Source organism: Lynx canadensis, chromosome B4 (genome assembly GCF_007474595.2).
Source record: "Lynx canadensis isolate LIC74 chromosome B4, mLynCan4.pri.v2, whole genome shotgun sequence".
Classification (NCBI taxonomy): domain Eukaryota; kingdom Metazoa; phylum Chordata; class Mammalia; order Carnivora; family Felidae; genus Lynx; species Lynx canadensis.
Window position 1 is genome coordinate 130,793,283 of NC_044309.1, and position 23,204 is coordinate 130,816,486.

General features: G+C 61.7%; 1 protein-coding gene across 2 annotated transcripts; it reads left to right on the plus strand.

Moving 5' to 3' along the window:
* Positions 1-1,090: 1,090 nt before the first annotated feature.
* On the plus strand, positions 1,091-20,514 carry GGA1 (golgi associated, gamma adaptin ear containing, ARF binding protein 1). 2 transcript variants are annotated; one of them, XM_030320563.1, is made up of 17 exons: positions 1,091-1,501; positions 5,204-5,288; positions 6,506-6,581; positions 8,004-8,102; positions 9,165-9,288; positions 9,713-9,813; positions 10,500-10,580; positions 11,450-11,590; positions 11,669-11,750; positions 12,988-13,095; positions 13,825-13,977; positions 16,795-16,859; positions 17,311-17,477; positions 17,885-18,078; positions 18,920-19,089; positions 19,309-19,419; positions 19,513-20,514. In XM_030320563.1, the coding sequence occupies exons 1-17, from the start codon at positions 1,459-1,461 to the stop codon at positions 19,621-19,623; spliced, it is 1,911 nt and encodes a 636-aa protein (XP_030176423.1). In that variant the 5' UTR covers positions 1,091-1,458; the 3' UTR covers positions 19,624-20,514. The 2 variants fall into 2 exon arrangements, with proteins under 2 accessions (XP_030176423.1, XP_030176424.1); XM_030320564.1 differs by lacking the exon at positions 1,091-1,501 and adding an exon at positions 3,951-4,039.
* The last annotated feature ends 2,690 nt before the right edge of the window (positions 20,515-23,204 follow it).

The following is a 23,204-nucleotide window of genomic DNA, read 5'->3' on the forward strand; positions in this document are numbered from 1 at the left end:
TCACCATGCCGAACCGGCTACACCAGATTCCCCTGTCTTTGTCGCTTTGACAGTACGGGGCACTTGGTGGCTCCAGAGGGCGCTATAGACTGGTTCCCCAGAGGACCGCCAGGGGGCGATAGACTGCAACCGACCTAGGTGAGACGGGGACCGACTCCCCCTGGGAGTGACGTCATCTGGCGATCCCGGGCCGCGGATGCGAAAGTCAGATGAGGGAGCTTTCTGATGAAGGGAGAAACGGCAAGAGAAAAGACACCGAGGCTAGGACGTCGGTCCATTCGGCCTTCCCTGATTTCGGATTCCCACTGTTGCCGCCTGGACAGCTCTAAAACAAAAGCCTGACTGTCGCCACCCATGAAACACTGTTAAGGACATCAACATAGCTTACAGAAAAAAAAAAAATCTAAACACAGACCTGCATGATCTTGCCGCGGCCTAATTCCAGGCCAACGTCCCCTGGAGCCCTACTGAAATACTTTCAGTTCTCTAAATTCATCACATTCTCTCTACCCTTTGAACCCTGAAACCTTTGGTTCACTCCACCTGAAATACTGTTCGCACCAGGTTTACGGAGAACTACGTCTGTCTTTCAGCTACACGTCACCTCTGGGACATCTTCCCAGACAAGAGCCCTTCCCTCATCCCCTCTACCCCTCAACTTCAGTTTGGAGTCGGGGCCCCTTCTGAGTTGCCACCACCGCATAGGCTTCCCCTACCACACTGTAATGAATATCCGGCCTTGCCTTTCTCCTCCAGCGCCCGTCACAGGGCAAAGCAAACGTAGTGTTCATTAAACGATCGCAGAATCAAAGCAGAGATATAGCACGGGGTTGAGGCTCTGCCACTCATGTGACCTCAAACTATCTGGCTCGTGGGTTTGTTGTGGGGGGAGTAAATACATTAATGCATAGAAAGTGCTTAGAAAATGCCTGGAACATTGTAAGCACCCAACAAACTTTGACTTCTTTTCCCAGCGGCCAACGTCCGTCATTGCCCTTTTAAGGGACCCTCCCACTTTCCATATAAGCGGAAGTACGCAGTGAGGGTTCCGGAAGTGACCTCAGAGCCCCTCAGAAACATGGCCGCAGAGCATTCTTCCGGAAGCCGTCACGGGCATCTTCGTGACGCAGAACGAGTTAGAGCGTCCCGTGGGGTTACCATGGTGCAGCTCTCAGCCCCCATTCTCTCCGCTTCCTCTCCCGCCTGAGCGCCGGGAACGGGAAGGCGGGCGTCGGGTCCTGCCCGCGACGTAGACACCACCGGGGGGGAGGGGTTGGGAGAGCAGGTGACGCTCTAGGCGAGCTCGTACGAGTCTCTATGGTGCCGAGCGCTCCTGTGCGCCGCTCCCGCGAGTCCGGGCGGACGTTGCCCCTTTAATCGGCGGAGGGCGGTGCCGAGGAGGTCCCGCGAGAGCGGCGGGGGGCGGGGGGCGGTGCCGAGGCTGGGGGCCTGTGGCGGATGGAGCCCGCGATGGAGCCGGAGACTCTGGAGGCGCGAATCAGTGAGTGTCCGGGAGGGGCGCGGGCCGGACCGGAACCGGAACCGGGGGCACGAGGCGGGCCCCTTCCCGGCGGGGGCGGGGTACGCGGCGCCCCCTCCCCACGCTCCGCCTCCGGCCCAGGAGAGGCGGCGCCCTGAGCCGGTCCCTCCGACCCTGGGGCGAAGGAAGACCCCCGGCAGCTGCGGGGACCGTCGCTGGGAGCGGGCGCCGCCCACCTATCCGATCCTCGGGCCGGGACCCTCGGGGAGCAGTGAGCTGCGCCCGGCTCTGTCCGTAGAACCCCCAGGACGAAGACCGTGGTCCCCAAAGCCCCGAGGCCCACACTTCTCCCCTGAAGAGCGGGCCCTCCGAGCCATTCTCTTGGGCCCGGGAGGGAGCAAGCCAGCGGCCCCCAAGGCTGCAACTCAGACCTGGGCGGGAGGGCTCCTACTCTCCGCGGGCCCCAGATCGTCCACTCTGGCTCTGCATGGCGTGATTCCCTCCTAGCCGTTCCTTGAGTCTGCAGCTCCTCTCAGATTTGCTCGTTTCCTCGGCCAGGAGGGGAGGACTCACTGGCCCATCTGATCCTCTAAGCTCTGGCCGTACAACGAGAAACCTTCAAACCCTATAGGCTGGACAGGGTCCCGTTTGAGACTCCAGAAGTAGTATCAAGCTCTGTATCACTAGCCTCGGCCCAGCCCCTCAGATTCTGTACCTCCACCCAAGAGTCTTCCCAGCTCTTGCTGACCTTCCTCCAGAGGCTCCTGAACCCCTTTCTCTGTGGCTTCTCAGGCGCGGGTTCCTATTACTCAGGCTTCTGAATCTCCATAACCACCTGACCTCCCTATCCCACACTGCTGATGGAGCTCCTCGGCTCTCACAGCTTTCCTACTGGACTCTCTCTCCCTAGGCTAGTGACCGCTCCCTCCCAAGTCTTTCCTCTCCTTGGGCTGCGTCTCTGCCAGGGCCTCAGGGAGACCTCGGTCTGCCTTCAGCTCAGCCCCTTGGCCCCCAGCACACCAGGGAGCTGCACAGGGTGGTTTGGGGTCATGGCCAGCCCTTTTTGAGCCAGTCTCGAGCAGAATTGAACTCTGAGGTTGGCCCCAGAACAACAACATTTCCAGGCGTGTTTCAGAGTCCCGTCTGGCCAGTGGAGGGGGAGGGCATGGAGAGGAGGCACTCAAAAGCCATGGAGACTGTTCCAGAATGCCCAGGTGTCAGCAGCAACTTGGGAGGACGGGCAGGGCCCTGGCTGACAGATCCGACGTATCTCAGGACTTGAGGGTGATGCAGAACTGTCTCATGTTTAGCAAAGAACGGGATTTTCCGAGAGTCCAGAGGGAGTCCGATCTGAGAAACAGGAGCCAGGACCCCTGGGTTTGGCCGTAGGGCTGGACTCTAATAGACTGAGGCCAAGATTGTTTTCTCTTTTTCTTCCCCTTTCTGCACTAGCAAAATCGTAAGCTCTTCCCTTGCAGTGGTTGGAGGTAAAGAGTAGCTTCTTGTAGGTAAACGACGATATTGTCACCGCTGTGTAGTGACAGGGGACAGTCATGCTCTATTGTGAAACACTTCCCCCTTGCCCTCCCTGGGTGTTCTCCCTTACTGCCTGCTGGGGATTTGGGGCTCAGGCCAGCGAGGTTGGTCAGCTCTCCTTGGACCCAGCGGCTCTTACTCGGAGCCAGATGCAAGGGAGAAAGCTGATGTCTCATGATGCCACCGCTTTTTCCTCACTGGCTTCTGACTCAGGACAGTTTCTAGAACTAGCTTCTCTATCCTCACTCAGACTCATGTGTCTGACATTTTTAAAAGACTTCCTGTTTTAGGGTCCCCCAGGCAGATGTCATTGAGAGGGCCAGCTCTAACCCCATTCTATCTTTCTAACTCCAGACTGGTGTTCCCCAGCCTCTGGCCATGTTGGGGGGGGGGGCGGGAGACAGAGTAGACAGCCACACTTTCCCTTGGTGGGGGGGTGATGGTTATTCCTGGGTGGTCAACAGGGGCTTTCATTTCTCTGAGGGACTAGAGGGCTTTGCAAGGCTCCTGGAACAGAGGTTTCTATCCAGAGAGAAAATGCTTCATTCACATCTCTGCTCAGCTGTACCTCCTCTGAGAGCTCTCCCAGAGAGAGAAGCGCCCCCCCCCCCAAACACTTTCTATACCTTCTCCTTGCTTTGAGTTTCTTTATACTTCACAAGAGTATACAGCGTTATGTGTTTGTTTATCTGAGTAGTTGGTGTTTCTCTTGCTGGGCTGCCAGCTCCAGGAGGGCAGGGATCTTGCCTTGTTCACTCCTGTGGCCCCAGCACTCAAAATATTTATGAATAAATACGAAGTGAATAAATACTGCCAGGCGCCGGGATCCCAGAACTCGACCTCCCACCACAGCATAGGACCCAAGCGGGCAGGCACCACATGTTGGGTCCCAGCCTCCTTCTGGCCACAGATCCTTCTCTGTCCCACCTCCTAGGCTGTGTTTCCGCCACACCCCCTGCTCAGTATCAGGCTTGAGGCAGAACAGGCCAGAGAGGGTGAAGCTTAGAGACCGGCTCCGGGGAGGTAGGTGGTGGAGATCCAGCTCTCACCTTGCGTAAAGTATCTTGTCATCTAAATCGGTCCACCTTTCGCTCCAGCTTTACAGATGGGGAGACAGAGGTTCAGGGAAGTTACGTGACTTACGTGATTGTTTTTTAACCGGCGTTGGGTGTCAGGGAGGTGACTGGGCTTGTGTGTCGCCCCCTCCTGTCGAGCTGTTTGCCCTTTCCCGGCCACTACCCACCCCTGGACTCAGACTCCCCCACAACCTGTGCCGGCCGCTGAGCCCTCCTTCCTTCATTTGTTTGCCAAGGGGAAATGGGCGTGTGCACAAGAGGCTGGGATGCGGTGCGACAGCAGGCTTGGGCCCACGATGAAGGTCAGAGCTGGGGGACAAAGAAGAGAGAGCTGATCCAGCAGGGCCGCCCTGGGCAGGAGCCAGGGTTAGGGAAGACTTCGTGGAGGAGGTGATACCTGAGCCGCACTCCTTCCAAGGTCCTTCACGCTCTGCCCTGTGCTCAGTGATCCGCGTCTCTCCTCCTCACACACGGCCCCGTGCTGTTCCGAGGCATGCCATCCCCCCCAGCCTGGTTAGCTCCCGCTTGAGTGTTGCCTCTTCCGGGCAGCCTCCCTGGCCCCGAGCCCAACCCGAGTCCCCTGCTCGTGGCTCCTTTGCCTCCCTCTGTCACGCTGTATTGCGAACCTAGCTTCCCTTGGCTCACTTCCCAGCCACATGGCTCCTTGAGAGCGAAACTGTGGCTTCCCCCCCCCCCCCCCCCCCCCCCGCCCCTTAACCTCTGGATCTGAGTGTAAATTCCCTGAGAATTGTGGGAATACTTTTCAGGAGCAGAACTAGAGGAGGTGCGGTCAGGTAGGCAGACAGACGCGCAGCTGCAGAGGCGGGGGCACTAGGGAGTAGGGGAACAGCCCCTGAGCACCATCTCTAAAAGTGGGGCTATTCAGGGAGAGGCTGCAAGGAAAAGCCCGTGGACGGGAGCTCATCTGTCCGTTGACGCCGCTGAAACATCATCCCTCAGGTCTTGAAGCTATTGGAGCAGGAGGTCAAGGGGACTCTTTTTGCCTGTTCGGTCATCCCCTCTATTCCCTATTGACCAACTGTCTTGCCAGAGAGGAAGTGGGAGAGGCAGGGACGCCTCCCCCAGGCCACGACGGTCCTCTCTCCTACAGACAGAGCCACAAACCCCCTGAACAAGGAGCTGAATTGGGCCAGCATCAACGGCTTCTGTGAACAGCTCAACGAGGACTTTGAGGGGTAGGTGGCCTCCGCTTTTGCTCACCTACGCAACAGAATCTGCCCCGCACCTGCCGCGCCCACGCCAGACCCTGGCCCCCGGGCAGAGACCTCAGTGGGTCGAGACTCCACTTCCATTCCTAATGTGCTCACAAATGAACGATAGTAGTGGTCCTTCTGTACCACCGGTGGGCCACCCGCTAACCGAACCCATTTTACAGGTGAAGAAGCTGAGGCCCAGGGGACTCGGGTTCCCCACAAAGGAAACGGTAGTTCTGGCCTTAAGGCCACACCTCCCTGAGCCCCGGCCAAAGCTTTGTTGGGACATGCTCCCCAGCTGGGAGGAAGCCAGTAGGCCCTTTGCTCCAGGAAGAACGAGAACCGCCTGCGTTAGAATTACTTGTCAAAAACGCCCCTTGGGGGGCTGTGCGCAGACGGGGGGACTAGACTGGCAGAGGGCTTGGGGTAGATTTGCTGGCAGGCTCCCCAGGTGGTGAAGTTTGAGGAGCGCGGCTTTCCCTCCACCGCACCGCCACCAGTGCGGGCGCTCCGCTCCGGGAGGCCACGCACACGGTGCGACACGTGTGATCCAGAGTGCAGCCGCCCGGGTGCGAATCCCGCCCCTCCGTTGGCTGGGTCAGCTGGGCAAGCCTCCGTCCCTTCTCCTGTCACGTGGGGGCGATAGTCTGGCCTGCTTTGGAGGGCCGGAATGAAGGTCGGGCACGAAGATGCACGTGAGGCACCTCGTACATCATAAGCACTCCGTGTTAGTTGTCACCGTCACCGGTGACAGGCCTCTTACGATCCAGCGGACGATGTCACTACCTTCACCGCGAAGGTGCTCTGATTTCTCCCAGCAGAACATCCTGTGCCCCCTCAAATTCCCAGGGAGCCGTGTCCGCCCTTCCTTCATGGCACATTGTCGTGTTGTGCTCCCAGACGGGACCCTTGAGAAGGCCGTGGTCCCCTCTCCCGCTCACAGTTCTCGGTAACGCCAGGAGAGGGACTGAGCTCATACCTTTTGAGGGTCCCTGGCCCCTACTCCCAGTCTGCCCCTGCCCTGTCCTGCTACAGCCTCCAGGCCTCTCCAGTCGGAGAAGGGGCAGGGCCTTTGCATCTACCCCACCGAAGCCACCAAGGGCTGTGCTCCCAGCAGGGGGGTGTGGCTGCCCTCCCCTGGGTTGCCTCGGGCTCCAGGGCTCCAGCCGTTTGGGCTTTGTGCTGTTCCTCTCGCCCAGGCCCCCTCTTGCCACCCGGCTGTTGGCTCACAAGATCCAGTCACCGCAGGAGTGGGAAGCGATCCAGGCGCTGACGGTGAGAAGGGGAGAAAGGGTGTGCCGGCTGTCCCCAGACCACGTGGGTGGCCCCCCAGGGAGGCCAAGACTGAGGTTTTTGGTTGGTTTGTTTTGTTTTTTTTTTTTTTTTTAGAGAGTGCTTGAGCAGGGGAGAGCGGGGAGAGTGCGGAGAGAGGGAGAGAATCTTAAGCACTTAAGCAGGCTCCACGCTCCGCGTGGAGCCCGACACAGGGCTCGGTCCCACAACCCTGGGATCATGACCTGAGCTGAAGTCAAGAATTGGACACTCTTGACTGAGCCAGCCAGGCGCCCCCACATCAGGCTCTTCTTTAGAGCCCAAGGGAAGGGTGCCAAAATGGCCTAGATTGGGGGTCTGGGCTGGCCCCTAGGGGCTCACAGCCTCCCACCCCAGCCCTGCACAGTTAGGCCTTGCGTGGGGAAGAAGCCCCTTAGGATCATCTGGCCCACGGGTTCCCTGCTCCAGCTCTGCGTCAGATCGCTGGGAGGCCAGTTAACCTACTGAATGAGGGCCCCCCCCCCCCAGGCCTGCTGAATCTGAGTTCCTTTGGCATCTGCACCCAGGAATCTGCATGCCTGTAAAGCTCCCCAGGTGCCTTGTAGAGTTAACTCAGCCCATCACTGGTCTCCAGCCCCAGGACAGTGCCGTCCTCCCCAAAGGCGGTTCAAGGGCTGACGCTGGACTCAGGCCAGAGTTTTTGAAGCTAGGTCAGCAGAAGAGTGGGGGGGGGGGGGATGGTGCGCTGTCTGTGGCCCCCAGGCACGGGCCACATAGCAGCTCACCATAAAGCAAGGCTGAACTCAGAGGGTAAACGTTTTTCTTTTAGTGGTTATGTATTTGTTTTAACAAGATAGGGTTGTTGTTTTTGTTTTTTGTTTTCTCGACTATGGGCTAGTCCTACGATTCCACGAATATGTACTGTAAGGCAAGGTAAATGGTGCCTGTTGAAGTTTAAAAAACTACCAAAGGGGCACCTGGGTGGCTCAGTCATTCGGGCGGCTGACTTGGCTCAGGTCATGATCTCACGGTCCGTGAGTTCTAGCCCCGCGTCGGGCTCTGTGCTGACAGCTCAGACTGGAGCCTTCTTCGGGTTCTGTGTCTCCCTCTCTAGCCCTCCCCCATTTGCGCTCTGTCTCCCTCTGTCTTTCAAAAATGAATTAATGTTAAAAAACAAATTTTTTTTTTAACTACCAAAGAAAAATAATAGGAAAATCATTCACAAGTGGTGCTCAGATGTGGCCAGGCTGTGGAGGGGCCCCCTCAATGCTGCTGTCACCGGCCCTCGAGGGCACCCGCCCCGCCTCGTGTCCTCAGGAGTCATTCTCTCCCTCCGAATGCCCATCCCTGGGCTTCCATGCCCTGGTCATGGTTTGGGGGGGGGGCTGCCTCCTCTGACCCTCCCTGGGGTTCCCCCCCACCCAGGTACTGGAAACGTGCATGAAGAGCTGCGGCAAGAGGTTCCACGATGAGGTGGGCAAGTTCCGCTTCCTCAACGAGCTCATCAAGGTTGTGTCTCCCAAGGTGGGTGCTCCCTGAGCTCAGGCCTGCGCCATCAATGGGGGCGCATTGAGGAAGAAGGACCCCCTGTGGGAGGCAACTGACTGCCCTCATCCTGGGGGCTCCCACTGGGGTTCCCACTTCTGCTTAGTTGGAACTCTGCCTGGCATAAACACAGACCCTTGAGTCCGGGACAGCGGGGTGTCCAGAAGGAGGGCTACCAGGCCACCCGGTGGCTGGTGGCTGTGGAGCCACTCTTGGGGCCGCTCAGGCTTAGTGAGGAATGACCGTAGGACATAACGCGCAGCTGCTGGGCCAGCTTCCCCAGCACGGCCACTCTGCCCGTGACCTCTCCCCACCTGGGTCTCCACTGGAGGGTCTCCCTGTCCCCACCCCTCAAGAGTGGCCTCCTTGAGGCCTTGGATGCTGAGGACCCAAATCTGAGTGGCGGAGCCTGCTGATGGACTTGGCCCGTTTGGGGCGGGGCGTCCTCCCTTAGGGCATGCACATATTCGATGCCCCTTGGGTGAGATCCCACCCCCTATGCTCTTCCTTGTCACACCCCTCTCCTGACCAGAGCAGCTGAGTGTCCCAGCTGGCCCCCCATTCTCTTCCCAGGAGGCGACTAGTGTGAGATCCAGTTCCCTCAGCCTAGTTTGCTGCTGAGAGAGACTGTGCGTGGGGCCCAGGGCTGAGCTCGGTTCCACACCTGCCCCTTCCCTGGCCATCCCCAAGCCAGGTGGCTCCTTCCTGAGGTCACAGAGTTAAGCCATAGCGGACTGGCCGGAGGCAGGTGCTGGGCTCTGCGCCTTACCTGTGTCAGCCCTGCATCCTTACCGTGATGCCACCGCCGACATCCCCACCTGACAGGTGGGGAAACAGACACTCAGGGCTGGCCCGGCTAGTGCGCAGCAGAGCTGGGAGGTGAGCTCAGTCCGCCAGGCTGGTTGGGTGGGACGGAAGGGCCCCGCAGGCCGAGGCTCCCAAGGGAGTCCTGGGGAGGCAGCCAGGTTGCGGCTGGGGTTGGGGCGACAGGTTTTGGGGCCGGACGACGGCAAAGGCCTGCCCTCCCCTTGGTCTCTGAAGTACCTGGGCTCTCGGACATCAGAGAAGGTGAAGAACAAGATCTTGGAGCTCCTTTACAGCTGGACAGTCGGCCTGCCCGAGGAGGTGAAGATTGCAGAGGCCTACCAGATGCTGAAGAAGCAGGGTGAGGCACCAGAGGGGGGGCTGTGACCAGCGCCCCCTTCCCTCCTCCCCAAGCTGGGGCTCCAGCAGCTTCTGGCGGCAAGGTCATGGCTCTGCCCTTTACCTTCTCAACAACATAGAGCTATGGGGCCTTTTTATGGCTCTGTCTGAAGCTAGGTTGGGTGGAGAGAAGGTGAGTGTGGGTCAAACCTCCCCTCAGAGAGTGGCCCCCATGGAGTGGCCTCAAAATGTGGGTGCCTAAATGCCACCACGCAGTTTGACATTGTAGTTCAGGAGCCAATCGTGACCCACTGGAGTCCAGAGCCAGCATGCAGGAGAGACTGTCCTCCACCCTCCATTCTACCCTGCCCCCCCCCCCCCCCAGTTCCATTCCACACTCTGGCCCTGGGCACGGTTGACGGCCTTCCCACCACCGTCTACTCCAGGGATCGTGAAGTCAGACCCCAAGCTTCCAGATGATGCTGCCTTTCCCCTTCCTCCTCCACGACCCAAGAATGTGATCTTTGAAGATGAGGAGAAGTCTAAGGTGAGCTTCCAGGGAGGGGGAGATGAGTACCTTTAGGCCCACTTGGCCATGAATTCCAGGCCCGGCCACGAATTCCAGGCCCTGCCCTGAAGCAGAGGCTCGTGCTGAGCACAGTCATGCAGCGGGTAACAGGCACGGTTTATCCAGCACTTGTGTGTGCTGAGTACCTCCCGTCCAGTGCCCCTGCATTTAATAAACACAAGAGCGTGTCTGGTGTCCCTGGGATTGGTCTGAGGGCATTTTATAGGCTGGGCAGGAGTTCGTGTATTTTTGTCTTTGACCTTTTCAATGATAATTTTATTAACTTCGTGTTAAAGAAATCATGTGCTCACGGGCAAGAAATTAAACAGCCCAGAGGAGGTAAGATAAAAAGTAAAAGCTCCTATCCACCTAGTCCCAACCCCCAGAGGGCTCGTGCCGTTGAGTTTCTGGCACATCCTTTGGGAAAGATTCCCTCACGATGGTACTCCCACATCTGGTGCCATCCATCAAGAACTTCTTTGGGGAGCACTCGCGTGCAATGCCTCGGTTGTCCTGACGGCCACCCCATCAGGTGTCGGTGGAGGCTCACTGTTTCATGTAGAGCTTAATAAGTGCCTTATGTCCCTCGGCCAGGAAGTGGGGAACCGGCACATGACCCCGGGCCCGGTACTGGGGTCACTGTCATGCCCCCCGTGTCCCTGCAGATGCTGGCCCGCTTGCTGAAGAGCTCCCACCCCGAGGACCTCCGAGCAGCCAACAAACTCATCAAGGAGATGGTTCAGGAGGTGATCGCCAAGCCCGCAGTGCAGGGAGGAGGCAGAGTGGGGACTGGAGCGGGGCCGCCGAGGCGGGGTTGTGTGTACGCCTACCCGAACCCTGCGGCGACCCAGCCAGAGGGCTGTCACAGCCAAGAAGGAGCTGACAGATTGGGGGACCCCAGGGGACAGAGCCAGGACCGGTGTAGGGGGGAGAATGTCCCAGCAGCTGAGCTGACCTGCTCAGGTTGGGCTTCTGCGAGGCTGACTGCCTCTTCTGTGATAAGGAAATAGAAATCAGGCCTTGCTAAGTGAAACGTATGCATATGTGCTTACTTATCATAAAGAGGGAACGCCGCGCACTTAATATCCAAGCAAGTACGCGTATGTCGTGGGTACGGGCTGAAACTTTTTTATTTGATGAGGGTAGGCCATCAAAGCTTCAGTCTAGAGACCTACAGGGAGGAAGTCCTAGGCGGTGTTCTGAAGGGCAAGCTGCGTGTCCTCATAGCACAGGGAAAGTCAAGGGTGGCCCCTTTCGAGGAGGGTGATTGTGTCCAATGGCGCAGCACAAGCCCACCTCTCGTCCCGCGAGGGAGGGACGTGCATGGTAAGCCCAGGGGCACGGGACGGTGGGGTCACTGGAGATGGTGTCTGAGGGCCCCGGAGATTCTGACAGGCCCGTGCAGAGGCCTGGGACCTGAGGGCGTCGGCAGGAGGAGAGGACGTGAGCGCAGGGTCGGCAGAGGGCTTCTTGGACTGGAATGCCCTGGCCTGGGCACGAGCGCCTCGTGGCAGGGTGTGATCTCACACCGAGCCAGGAGACTCTGGAGTGCTGTAGGCAGTGCCTGGCTGAGAGCAGACATGAGCTGGGCTTTCTGGGGCTGATGCCTCCCTAGGACCAGAAGCGGATGGAGAAGATCTCAAAGCGGGTGAGTGCCATCGAGGAGGTGAACAACAACGTGAAGCTACTGACGGAGATGGTGATGAGCCACAGCCAGGGCGGCGCCTCTGCCCGCAGCAGTGAGGACCTCATGAAGGTACGCCTGCCTCTGCCGCCCAGCCCCCACCCTGTCCGGGTCCCCGCCGGCTTGACCCACCCGCCCTCCTGTCCCCAGGAGCTGTACCAGCGCTGTGAGCGGATGCGGCCCACGCTCTTCCGACTGGCGAGTGACACAGAAGACAATGATGAGGCCCTAGGTGAGCGCTGGGCGGTCAGCCCTGTCCCTCCGACCCCTCCCCTGCTCCCTTCCCAGGACTTGCTAATTATCTGCAGTTGGCAGGACCCACCACCAGGGGGCCCCCCCCTCCTCCAGCCCCGACCTTGGGTTTCTCCACATCGAGGAAGCGGAGAGCAGGGGCTGATACGGTCATAAGACCCTACAGGCCAAACCTCTACTCAAGCCCAGGAGCTGAACAAGCTGAAAGGGGAAGAATTGTCCCCATTTCACAGCTGGGGCTCTGGGAGGGAAGGGACTTGCCCAGATCACAGAGCATAACAGTGGCCGAGCCAGGGTGGACCAGGGACTCTCTCCGGACACTGCCTCCCTCCCTGCTAAGGGCTAGAAACTGAGGGCAAATCCCACAGGCCTCAACGGTTCCAGCGCGGGGCCCCATGACTCTGTCACAGCCACATATCGGGTTGTCATCCTTATTCTCTGCTACCATGTCAGCCAGTCTCTGGGGCAGCAGTCTGGGAACCATATTAGCCCTTGATTCGGTGGGAGTTCACTGAGTGCCTCCCAGGTGCCAGGCACCTGGTCCTTGCCCAGGAGACTTACTGCCCAGACTCCTCTAAGCCTTGGCCCCTAAAGGGATAATATTGGTAAGGGCCTATTGAAGCCCTATTGTGCCAGGCACTATTGAAGGCCCTGGGGGCACGGCAGTGATTAAAATCAAAAAACGCCAGGGGCGTCTGGCTGGCTCAGTCAGTAGAGCATGCAACTCTTGGTCTCGGGGTTGTAAGTTCGAGCCCCGCGGTGGGTGTAGAGATTACTTTAAAATCTTTTAAACAAAAATCGGCAAAAACCATATTCTCCATGGAGCTTGTAGCCTAACGAGAGGAGAGAGGCAGCGGGCAGTGACCGTTTGTCAGATGGTGGTCAGTGACATGGAGAACAGCCGGCAGGGAGGGGACTGGGGAGTGGGGGTGAGGAAAGGCCTCCAAAGACCCCAAGGCAGGAAGGAACGAAGCCACGCAGAGATGCGAGGGGCATCCGCACGGCAGAACCAGTGTGGAGGCTGAGGCCAGAGCATGCCGCCATGTTCGGGGTGGTGGGGACGGTGGACGAGGACGGGCAGTAGAGGTTCTGAGTGAGTCGAGCAGATGGGACGCCCCCAGCCCCTCGCCAGGGCTGCGGTAGACGCAGGGACCTCCTCTCCCCCCAGAGGCCCCCGTGTTCCCTCAGCCTAGTGTCTCCCCTCCTGCCCCTTCCAGCTGAGATCCTGCAGGCCAACGACAACCTTACCCAGGTCATCAACCTGTACAAGCAGCTGGTGAGGGGCGAGGAGGTCAACGGTGACGCCGCAGTGGGCTCCATTCCGGGTGAGGAGACAGCTGGGGGCGGGGGGCGGGGGGGCTGCCAGGCGGGAGTGGCACAGAGCCCAGGGTGGAGCACTGGCTCCAGAGCTGGGGGCTGGGAGTGCCAGGGTGACCCTGGCCCCTTAAGATGAGGAAGGCCCCCGGGGACAGAGCTTGGGGGGAGTCTCTGCCAGGGCTGCAGCTGTGGGGGGAGGAAGTGAACATGGGGCAGAGGGGGAGGGAGGCAGGGTTTGGCAAGGACGAGTAGAAGAAGGAAGGCCTTTCTTTCACTTGATAAATCTGGCACCTGTTGTGCGGGGCTGGATGGCACCCTCCATGCTTGGTTTCCTTACCACGAGGTGCGAGGGAGGGGTTGACACCTAAACGTGGCAGGCTCGGCCCCAGTAAGGGTAAAGCGACAGCCCTGGGGACGCACAGAAAGGGTTCGAACGGGCCCAGTTGGGTTGCAGTGGGGGTGGACGCTACCACGGAAGCAGCCGCGTGTAAGTGAGGCTTCAAAGGATGGGAGGCAGTTCGCCAAGTGGAGAGAAGGAGCGAATAGGTTCTGGACAGAAGGAACTCCCTGTGCTAGAGAAAGGGCCTGGTGGCAGATTTCGGGGGCAGGGCAGCCTGGCCAAGGAGGGGGAAAGAAACAGGAGGGCTGTGAGCGGGGGTGAGGGGGGGCAGCAGGCTGGCCTCCAAGAGCCTGAGCGTCCTCCACGCAGGACGGGCCTGACTCTCCTTTCCTCCCAGGGAGCACCTCGGCCCTGCTGGACCTCTCAGGCCTGGATCTCCCTCCCGCGGGCACCACCTACCCAGTCATGCCCACCCGCCCCGGTGACCCGGCCAGCCCCGAGCAGCCTAGCACCTCCGTTTCCCTGCTCGACGATGAGCTCATGTCTCTGGGTGAGGAGGGGGCTGGGCCCAGAGGAGGGCGGGCTGGCTGCAGGCGGCGGGGGGGGGGGGGGGGGGTGGCGGGGAATGGGGGGGATGGGGGGGACATGCCCGCAGCATGTGAGGCAGCCTGGATCCCACGAGTCCCGTGGAGGGTGTTCTGGGCGTTAGGCCCATTTCACAGCCCAGGAGGCTGAGGCTCAGGGAAGTTAAGGAGTTGTCACCAGATCTTCCAGTCAGAGGGTGAGACCGGCCAGCCTCTAAACCGACCTCTGCCAAGCCCGCCACACCTCGGCTCTGGTGGCCTGAGGGAAAGCCGGCGAGATGTCTCCGCGGCAGGTTAGAGCCTAGAATTGGGAGCCGCCCGGCAGACGGTTCCCCCCCCCACCCCCACTTGAGAGGGAGAGGGGCAAAGAGGAAGAGGCCAGGCCCCGTAGCTCCAGAAGCTCCAGGGAAGCCGGTGCCAGAGCACCAGGCGCCCCGCGCCTCCAGCCGGTCCCGGACTACAGGTTCCAGAGCCACAGGGAACCAGGCGCACGCCTGGGGAGGACGCAGGGGGCACCCAGCCGGCCAGGCAGTTCTCAGGATTCCAGCTTCCAGCACAGCCCCCTCTGAGAGCTTGAAGCGGGAGGACGCGGTGACAGCCTCTTCACAAGGGCCCTGAAGTTACTTAAAAAAAAAGAGAGAGAGGTTGAGGTCTGTCAAAAGAATCTCGAAAGTTACGTTGGGGAACTGACTTGGAAGCCAGGAGTCAGACCGTGAGCCAGTTCTGAGGTAAAAACCAGACCCGACGGACCAGAAGCGTCGGTGCTCCCGCATGCCGGGCGAGCAGCTTCCCTCACCCCTGCTGCCGCACCGTCTGAACGCAGACCACCCTCCTCCCACCACGGGAGTGGGTGCCACCAGCGTCCCCGCTTTCCAGACGCGAAAGGACGGCTCCCAAGGCTTTAGGAAGGCTAGGTGACGTGCCCAAAGGGGGGCACGCGAGTCAGGACGAAGCGCTCGGTTTCTGACGTCTTCCTCTGAGCCTCTTTGCTGCTCTGACTCTACTCGGCGGCCAGGAAAGGGACATAAGGACCAGGAGCGCATCGTGAGGGATGAGGGGACGGCAGAGCAGGACGAGCTCCCCTCTGGGCCCCGTGGCTGGCGCCCTCTCCAAGGGGGTCTGCCCACAGCGTGTCCGTGGGCCCGCGTACGCATCCCATCCGCCTGCCCCCTTTCCGTTCCGAGCTGGGGGTGCCTCAGGGAGAGGGAGGCCTGACCTGTCTTACAGAGAGGGAAGGATGGTCTGGTGACAGAGCGCACGCGGGCTCATCTTCCCCAGCAGAGCCGGGACCGGGCAGCAGCTGCCCGACTGGGCCCGGCCCCCAGCGAGCGGCTGCCGCAAAGCCACCTTCTCACGAGAAGCAAGGTGTGCTTCGTACTTCCTGTCCCCAAGTTGCTTCAGCAGAGCCCTGAGCCTCCGGCATCTGTTGGTTTCTACTCAAAGGGAAAGGAAATGTGGGAACAGGAACCAGAAGGGCCAGGGCAGCACCCGCCCAGCCTGGGGGAATAGAGGAAGCCCTGGGACCACAGGGTCGGGGGGGGCTCGTCCTAACCGGCTCTTTGTGGCAGGAAGGGCGAAGGGTGGGGGCGGGGCAGGCAGCGGGGACTTCCCGTCCGCCACTGTTGAGGCACTTCATCACATCGGCCTCCTTTATTAGTCAAGACGGTCCCCTCAAGTCTTACAGATGAGGCCCAGGGAGGTGGGCACCCGCCCGAGGTCACACGGCCAAGCGGCAGAGCTGTGTTCAGACTCCAGCAGCGAGGCCACGTTCTGTCCGGGGCCGGATGCTGCCACTTGCCGGCTGTGTGGCCTTGGGCAGGTTACTCACCGGCCTCAGTATCCGCTTTGTCAGCCCCGAAAGAGGGATGACAGCCCCACGCGCACTCGTCAGGATTGTTTGAGGATCGAGTGAGCCCCGCGTCTGAGGTGCCCGACGCTTCCGGGCGTGTGACAACAGTCACCGCTCGGTTGTCCCTGCTCTCGGAGAGGTGTGCCCAGAGGAAGAGGCCCGGCAATCAGAGCCTCCGGTGCCTGGCCGGTGCCTCTCGGCTCTTCAGGCTGCACCTCACCGATTCGGGATTCGCTGGCCACGGGCTAACTTGTCTTCTGTGGATAAAACCTATGGCGGACTTGGCCCAGGGCGTGCTTCGGGTCAGACCGGGTGGGTGACCCCCTGCCCTCTGCGAGTCGGCAGGCTAACGAGCGGAGCCATCCAGAGGGCCCACGGCTGTCCTTGGCGCCAGCCGGCCAGCCCTGTCGGCGCGGCCGGGGCAGATGGGGCCTTTAGAGCCTGCCCCCGTTCAGCCCTGCAGCCGTGTCCCCGGGGACGCGGCAGCCCAGCCCGGCCTGGCTGCTCAGAGTCTGGGGCGCCGCCTGCCCCCTGGCGCTCGGAGGCCGTGGCCGCGTGGGGGCAGAATGCCGACCCCTGCCCGTGGACCCTCCCCCGGCGTCTCCCACTCCGTCCTCTCTTCCTGCCACCCCTGGGTCCCCGGCGCCGGCTGACCGCGAAGACAGAAGTCCCGCCGTCCGTAGTTGAGGTGGCTTCGGAGTGCAGGAGTGGAAGCATAAGTGGGCGTGGGGAATGGGCCTTCAGGATCTTTGGTTCCTGCTTCTGCTCTGCCGCCGGTTCCCTCTGAAAGTGGGTTTTCTCGTCTGACCTAAGCCTCTTGGGGCGATACGGGGGGGAGGGCGGGAGCCACGGACCCCAGGCCAGCACGCAGCCCCCCAGCTCCCTTGCTTCGGAAGACCTCCAGCTCCTTTACGTCTGTCTTGCTTCCCTTCAGGCCTAAGCGATCCCACACCCCCTTCGGGCCCAGGCTCGGATGGTGCTGGATGGAATAGCTTCCAGGTAGGAGGGCCAGGAACCAGCACGACCCATCCTGAGGTAGGGTGGCTGGGACAGGCAGCCTGCAGCGGGCAGTGCAGAAAGAGGGCCCCGGGGCGGGGGGCCCCGGGGCTGCCGCTCCTGTCCTGACCTGGGGGTCCCCGGGCAGGCATTCTCTCCCCAGCTCCACACGCTCTCCTTGCGAGTCAGCGTGGAGATGAGATGAGGTTCCCGTTCCTTTTCTCCTGGTGGTGACTTTAAGGTCCCTGGAACGTGCTGGTTTCTAGAGTAGACCCCGCAGACCAGGCCGGCCCATGAGACGGGCGCAGGCCAGCAGGAGTGTCGTCCCCTTCCCTGCTGCTGCTTCCCCAGATGTCACCCGCAGGGAGGGGCAGGGGCCTCAGGGCAGCGCCAGGCGACCCCGACCCCTCTTCGGCACCGCCCTACCCACCTGCGTGCTTTGTGTGCCCAACAGTCGTCTGATGGCGCAGAACCCCCCGCCCCGCCTCGGGTCCCCAGCGCGGACAGCCAGCCCCCGGCACCGACGTCTCTGCCGGCGAGCAGCGGTCTGGACGACCTGGACCTCCTGGGGAAGACCCTCCTGCAGCAGTCCCTGCCCCCGGAGTCCCAACAAGTGCGGTGGTGAGGGCACAGCTTGGCTGGGGTGGGGTGGGAGTGTCCCCCGCCCCCAACAGCATCCGCTTCCGGGCTCTCCCAGGCCCCGCGGCCAGAGGCCCGGTGCCCGCGTGCTCCCGTGGGCAGCCGTGGCTAACGGACCACTGCGTGCCCAGCACTGCACTGGTCTTGAGGGAGGCAGCGGTGCCCGAGGCAGGTGCAGGGCCCATCCCGCGGAGCACAGAGCCGCGTCCCACCGGGCAGGGGCGGGGGACAGGAGCTGCCTGTTCCAAGGTGAGGAGACCAAGGCCAGAGAGACAGGGAGGCCTCTGAGCCGGCCACCGGGGACAGCCGGGAAGCCCGGCCTCTCCTGTGCCCCCGATCTCTCGGCCCCCGAAGATTCACCCCCCGCCAATGCCACGTCCCCCAACAAGGGAGAAGCAGCAGCCAGCCCCCCGGCTCACACTCCGGGACCTACAGAATAAAAGCAACTGCAGCTCAACCAGCTCCAGTGCCGCCGGCCTCCTCCACGCGGCGTCCCCCGAGCCCCCTGGGCCTCCGCAGCAGCCCACGACGACCGAGCTGTCGCTGGCCAACATCACTGTGCCCCTGGAGTCCATCAAACCCAGTGAGTGGGCCGGGGGTGCGAGCGGGTCGAGGCTGGGCCGGGTCAGCACGCCGCCCAGCAGCACCCCACCCCCACCCCCGTTGTCCCGTTGGGAGCGCGTGCCACTGCGTGACCCAGGGAGGAGCTCTGGGCAAGACGCTTGTCCTTCGCGGGCCCCCTGCTTCATCCTTCCCAGAGCGACGGTCCAGGCCTCCACAGGCAAGACGACTCCTTACGCTGGCTGCCGGGTGCTCCCTCCCCAAGAAGGCAGGACCAGGACATAGAGGTCCCGGGTCTCTCCCAGGTCACGAAACCGAGCCAGGATAAGGATGTAGGTCTAAGTCCGAGCTTCTGCTGCCCAGGGGCAGCTGGGGACCACTCACAGCCCAGGTCAGCCGGACGAAGACTGGCCGGTCGTCTCGGCCTTGTCCGTCTTGTGGGTGCACCTTGACCGAGGGCATCGCCCCTTCAGTGTCCCCAAGAAGTGGCCAGTGGTGCCCCTCTCTTACCAGTAGGGAAGGCCCCGAACACCGGAGTGACTGTGCTAGAGTCACACGGTGAGAGCTTGACTCCAGCTCACCCATAGGCCTTCACTCCAGTACTCCAGGGCATAGTCCCACGGCCCTGGGGGATCCCCCGCCGTCACTCAGCCCGGGGCGTGCGTGTCTTGCCTCCACCGACACGGTAGAAGATCGCCCGCCCCGTCCGGGTGCCGGTCTGTACCAGTGGCCCCACTGCTTCCGGGGTAAAGGCGAGGACCTGAGTTTGTGGATTCGAGTGCCTGCTGGGAGCCGGCTGGACATGCTTGGGCTCGGGCCTGGCACCCCTCCCCCCCATCACCCGGTCCCCTTTCCCCTGCCAGGCAGCATCTTGCCAGTGACGGTGTATGACCAGCATGGCTTCCGGGTCCTCTTCCACTTTGCCCGCGACCCGCTGCCCGGACGCTCGGACGTGCTGGTGGTGGTGGTGTCCATGCTGAGCACCGCCCCCCAGCCCATTCGCAACATCGTTTTCCAGTCGGCTGTCCCCAAGGTGACAGGAGCGTGCCTCCTTCCTCTCAAGGCAGGGTGACCCGGGGCTGGACGGGGAGCCAGCCGGTGGGGGGCAGGGGGCAGGGGATGGACGGGAACCCAAGGACAGAGCCCCTGGCCCCCTAGAGGAGCTGGCAGGGAGACTGGGCCTGGTCCCTCAGAGGGTGGGGACAAGAAGCCGGGGGCTCAGCTGGGCCCCGTCCCGCCCTGCTGTCCGCAGGTCATGAGAGTAAAGCTGCAGCCGCCCTCAGGCACGGAGCTGCCGGCATTTAACCCCATCGTCCACCCCTCGGCTATCACCCAGGTCCTGCTTCTCGCCAACCCCCAGAAGGTGAGGGGCCCGGCTGTGACGACGCGCCGCTGTGGGGGTGGGGGCGGCCCCTTCTCTCGCTCTGACCCTCTGCGTTCACTGTCTCTGCCCCAGGAGAAGGTTCGCCTCCGCTACAAGCTTCTCTTCACCATGGGCGACCAGACCTACAACGAGATGGGGGATGTGGACCAGTTCCCCCCACCTGAGACCTGGGGAAGCCTCTAGAACAGGGAGGGGCGGGGGAGAGGAGGGGGGAACAGGACTGGCCATTGTCTGGCCTGCGGGGGGAAGGCCGTGGTGGCCTAGGACACCCTATGTTCCCACGGCGACATTCCCTGGGCCTGGTGCTTCTCCCCTCACCCCTGCGGCCCTCTCCTTACTCGTCTCCTCCCCTGCGCAGATGGACCCAGCCGAAGACTGGGCCTGGGTTTGCACTGCTGGGGACCTTGGCCACAGGGGAGAGCCTAGAGCAGGGAACGGCTGTCTGGCCCTGGAAGGACTTGGGGTCATGGGGGAGAAGCATGGCTGTCGGGCAGGGGCCAGGACCTCAGGCCCGGCCCTGACCCCAGCCTGGGGTGGGGTCATCCCCACCCGTCTCTTATGCCTTATGGGAAGGCCCAGCCATAACTTGGGGGCCATGCTGGAGCGGGAACCAGCTCAGGCCTCCTCCGTAGGAACCGGGTGACTGGCGGGGGGGTGACGCCTGCACCCCCAGCTCTTTGCACTCTCTGCTGTGTGGTTTGACTCTCTTTGCTTTTCTTTCTCAGTGGCCCTGTGGTCACCATCTCAGGGGGCCCGGTTGGGGGAGCCCCACCCGTCCCCCACTCCTCGTGGGGCTTTCGCTCCACCCGCCCGCCCCCTTGGCCATCAGGCTTCTTGCGGGGCTGTGGGGGCTGTGACTGCTGGCCCTCCGAAGGTCACGCCAGAGCCGGGTGGCCCCAGCTGGAGGCTCAGGGCCACTGGGGTTCCCGGTGCGTCCCCTTCAGTCCCTGGCCTCTGCCGGGGCCTCCTGTGGGCAGCTCACCTCTGCCTGTCCGTCTGTCTGTGGGCAGAGTGGGGTCCGCGTGTGAGTGAGAGCAGGAGTATTTATGGAAATAAAACGTCCTTTTTCCTGGACCAGCTGCTCTCCTGGCCCTTCTGAGGTGGAGGGTGATGGGGGGCCAGGAGTGGGAGGTCCCTGGGGCCGCCCTGTAGACCTCTCCGGCTCTGTCTGTGGCCATCAAGCTGTGGTTCCTGTCCTCACCACCCCCGAGCCCTTCACCGGAAGAGGTGGTGCTGAGTCACCAGAGAGCCGTCCCAGCTGGAAGTGAGCGGCCGGCCGCTCAGACCCGCCAGGAGCTCCAGCTGCTGCAGACGCTGGCTGGGAGGCCCCCGGTTGCTCACAACTTCCTCCTGCCGCTTCTCGGCCCTCCGCGCACAACTGTGGCGCAGCACCGCCCCGGAGGGCCTTGCCTCGGCTTCCCCAGAGACTGCTCCCAGGAAGCAGGGTGCTAATTGCAGCTGGTTTCTAGACAGGCCCCGGGGATGCTGCGCTGGGCCCCCCGCCAACCCCAGCTGCAGCACACTTACCCCTGGTGTGAGCGGAGTTTAGGCCCCGGTCCAGGCGCAGGGGGGAATGGCGTGGCCACCGCGGAGCAGAGCAAGGGGGAGTTAGCCCCGGGGATTGCCGCGTGATGTGGAGCCGGCCCCACATGCTGCTCTGCAGGAGAGGGTTCCCGTTTCGAAAAGTCTGGGCAAGGCTGCCTGTCGTTTGTCCTCCCTAGCAGATGATGGGAAGGCCTGCATTTAACAAGCCGGTTTCACTTTGCCCAACCTTGTCTTTCCCGGGCTGAACCCCTTGCCCATGGATACCATCGGGACGCGCTGGAGAACAGCCTGGGCGCTTTTTTCCGTTGAGCAAATGAGGCATGTTTCTCTGTGCCAGGCCTCACTGGACGCACAGGGTGAGAGCTTTCCATCGGCGCAGATCCCTATGGAGGCCCCCCCCCCCCCGCCCAACACACACACACACACACACACACAGCCCTCCTGCAGCAAGGCTTCCAGACGCCCTGACCCTCCGCCCCCCCACCCCCACCCCAGCCACACGGCCTGGTTCCTGATCCTTCCCCACCAGGCCAGACTCTGCGCGGACAGTTGTGAGGTCTCTGAACGACAGTGTCTAGTAGGAAGGTTCTTCTAAATGAAACAAAACTTTACTCCCTGTAATGCCCTGGCGTCCCAGGGGCACCACCTGGAGTACCGTCTCTTACCAGCTGTGGAAGGGCTGCTGGTTGGGGTGGGAATGTGTGCAGCTTCGAGCTGGGAGTCTGGGCCTGCTCTCAGCGGGGTCCCTGGCTTGCTGTGTGATTTTTGAGCAAGGTGCTTCCATTTCTGGCCTTTGGGTTCCTTTTTTTTTTTTTTTTTTTAACAGAATTTTTAAAATTTATTTCTTTTTCAAGAGAGAGAGTGCAAGCTGGGAAGGGTCAGAGAGAGAGAGAGAAAGGGAGAGAGAATCCCAAGCAGGCTCCGTGCTGTCAGCACAGAGCCCGATGTGGGGCTCAAACCCATGAACCCTGAGATCGTGCCCTGAGCTGAAACCAAGAGCCAGACGCTCAAACAGCGGAGCCACCCAGGCGCCCCCTTTAGGTTCCTTTGTGATAGTGGGGAGGGGCCCAGTGAACTACAAGGCCCTGCTGAGGTCTTCTGGAGCATCCTTGAGCAAAGGGTTCCCCAAGCTCTTGGCCTGGAGTGACCCAGATGCTCCAGGGACAGGGATACCCCTTTCCTCTTTCGGACCTACCGTCTTCCCTTTTTCCTGGTCTATCCATCCAACTGTCAGCCATCCCACAGGTGCCTCTGAGCAGCCCCGTGCCAGGCTTGGCCCTGCGGTCAGCTCACAGGCTGGCATGGAACCTACGAGCCGGGAGCTCAGCATGTCAGGGCAGAGCGAAGGGAGGGAGGTGGGGCTGAGGTGCCACAGGAGCCCCGCATCTGTCTAAAGGGCTGGGGGTGGGGTCTAATCATGGGAGGCGGCCCTCAGCCTCCAGTCCCTGGAGGAGTCATCCCCCAGCTTGGGAGTCATCCCCCAGCTTGTGTGTGGATCCCACCAGAGGTCCGGAGCACTGCCCAGGAGACCCAGAGCCTCTGGGGTGCTTGGGCTGGACGGGGGCGAACAGGGAAGGAGTGTTCTGTCTCTCGAAGGGTCACCCCCACCCCCATCTCGGGAGCAGTGGGACTTCCCAGACCTCGAAGCCACACTTCCACTTCTATTCATGCGGCTGGACACAGCAACTCGTTTGGGTTTCTTTTTTGGCAACCGCAGCGCACTGCTTAAGTTTGTGGCAGCCACAAGAAGCCCGTCTCTGCTGCCATCCGGTGCTCCCTGCCCCCAGTGTCCGCGCAGGCGGAGAGCACGGGGGCCAGCCCGGGGCCCGGCCTGGCACAGACCTGCCGCAGGCACCCTCTCCCGCCGTCCTCAGAACGGCCTGTAGTGATGGGAAACTGAGACCCGAAGGCACACGTTAGGGCCTGAGTCCAACCAGCAGTCCTGGGAGGGGCCGCTCTGTCTCCTAAGACCTCCCCAGCCCTCCGTTGGACCGCTGTTCCCTGCAGTCAGGGCTAAGGGCACAGGCTCTCGGGGGCTGTCAGGATCGTGAAGTCCCCCTGCCCCGGCCCCACCCCCGGGTTTCCTTCTGGCAAAGTCGTTCCGGCTCGAGAAGGCAGGGGGGTTTTCAGAGCCCCCGAGATCATACCACACGCCTAGCTGCTCTGGGCAGAAGCCTCCACTCGGAGCCCAGCACGGATATGACCACGGACGAGCAACC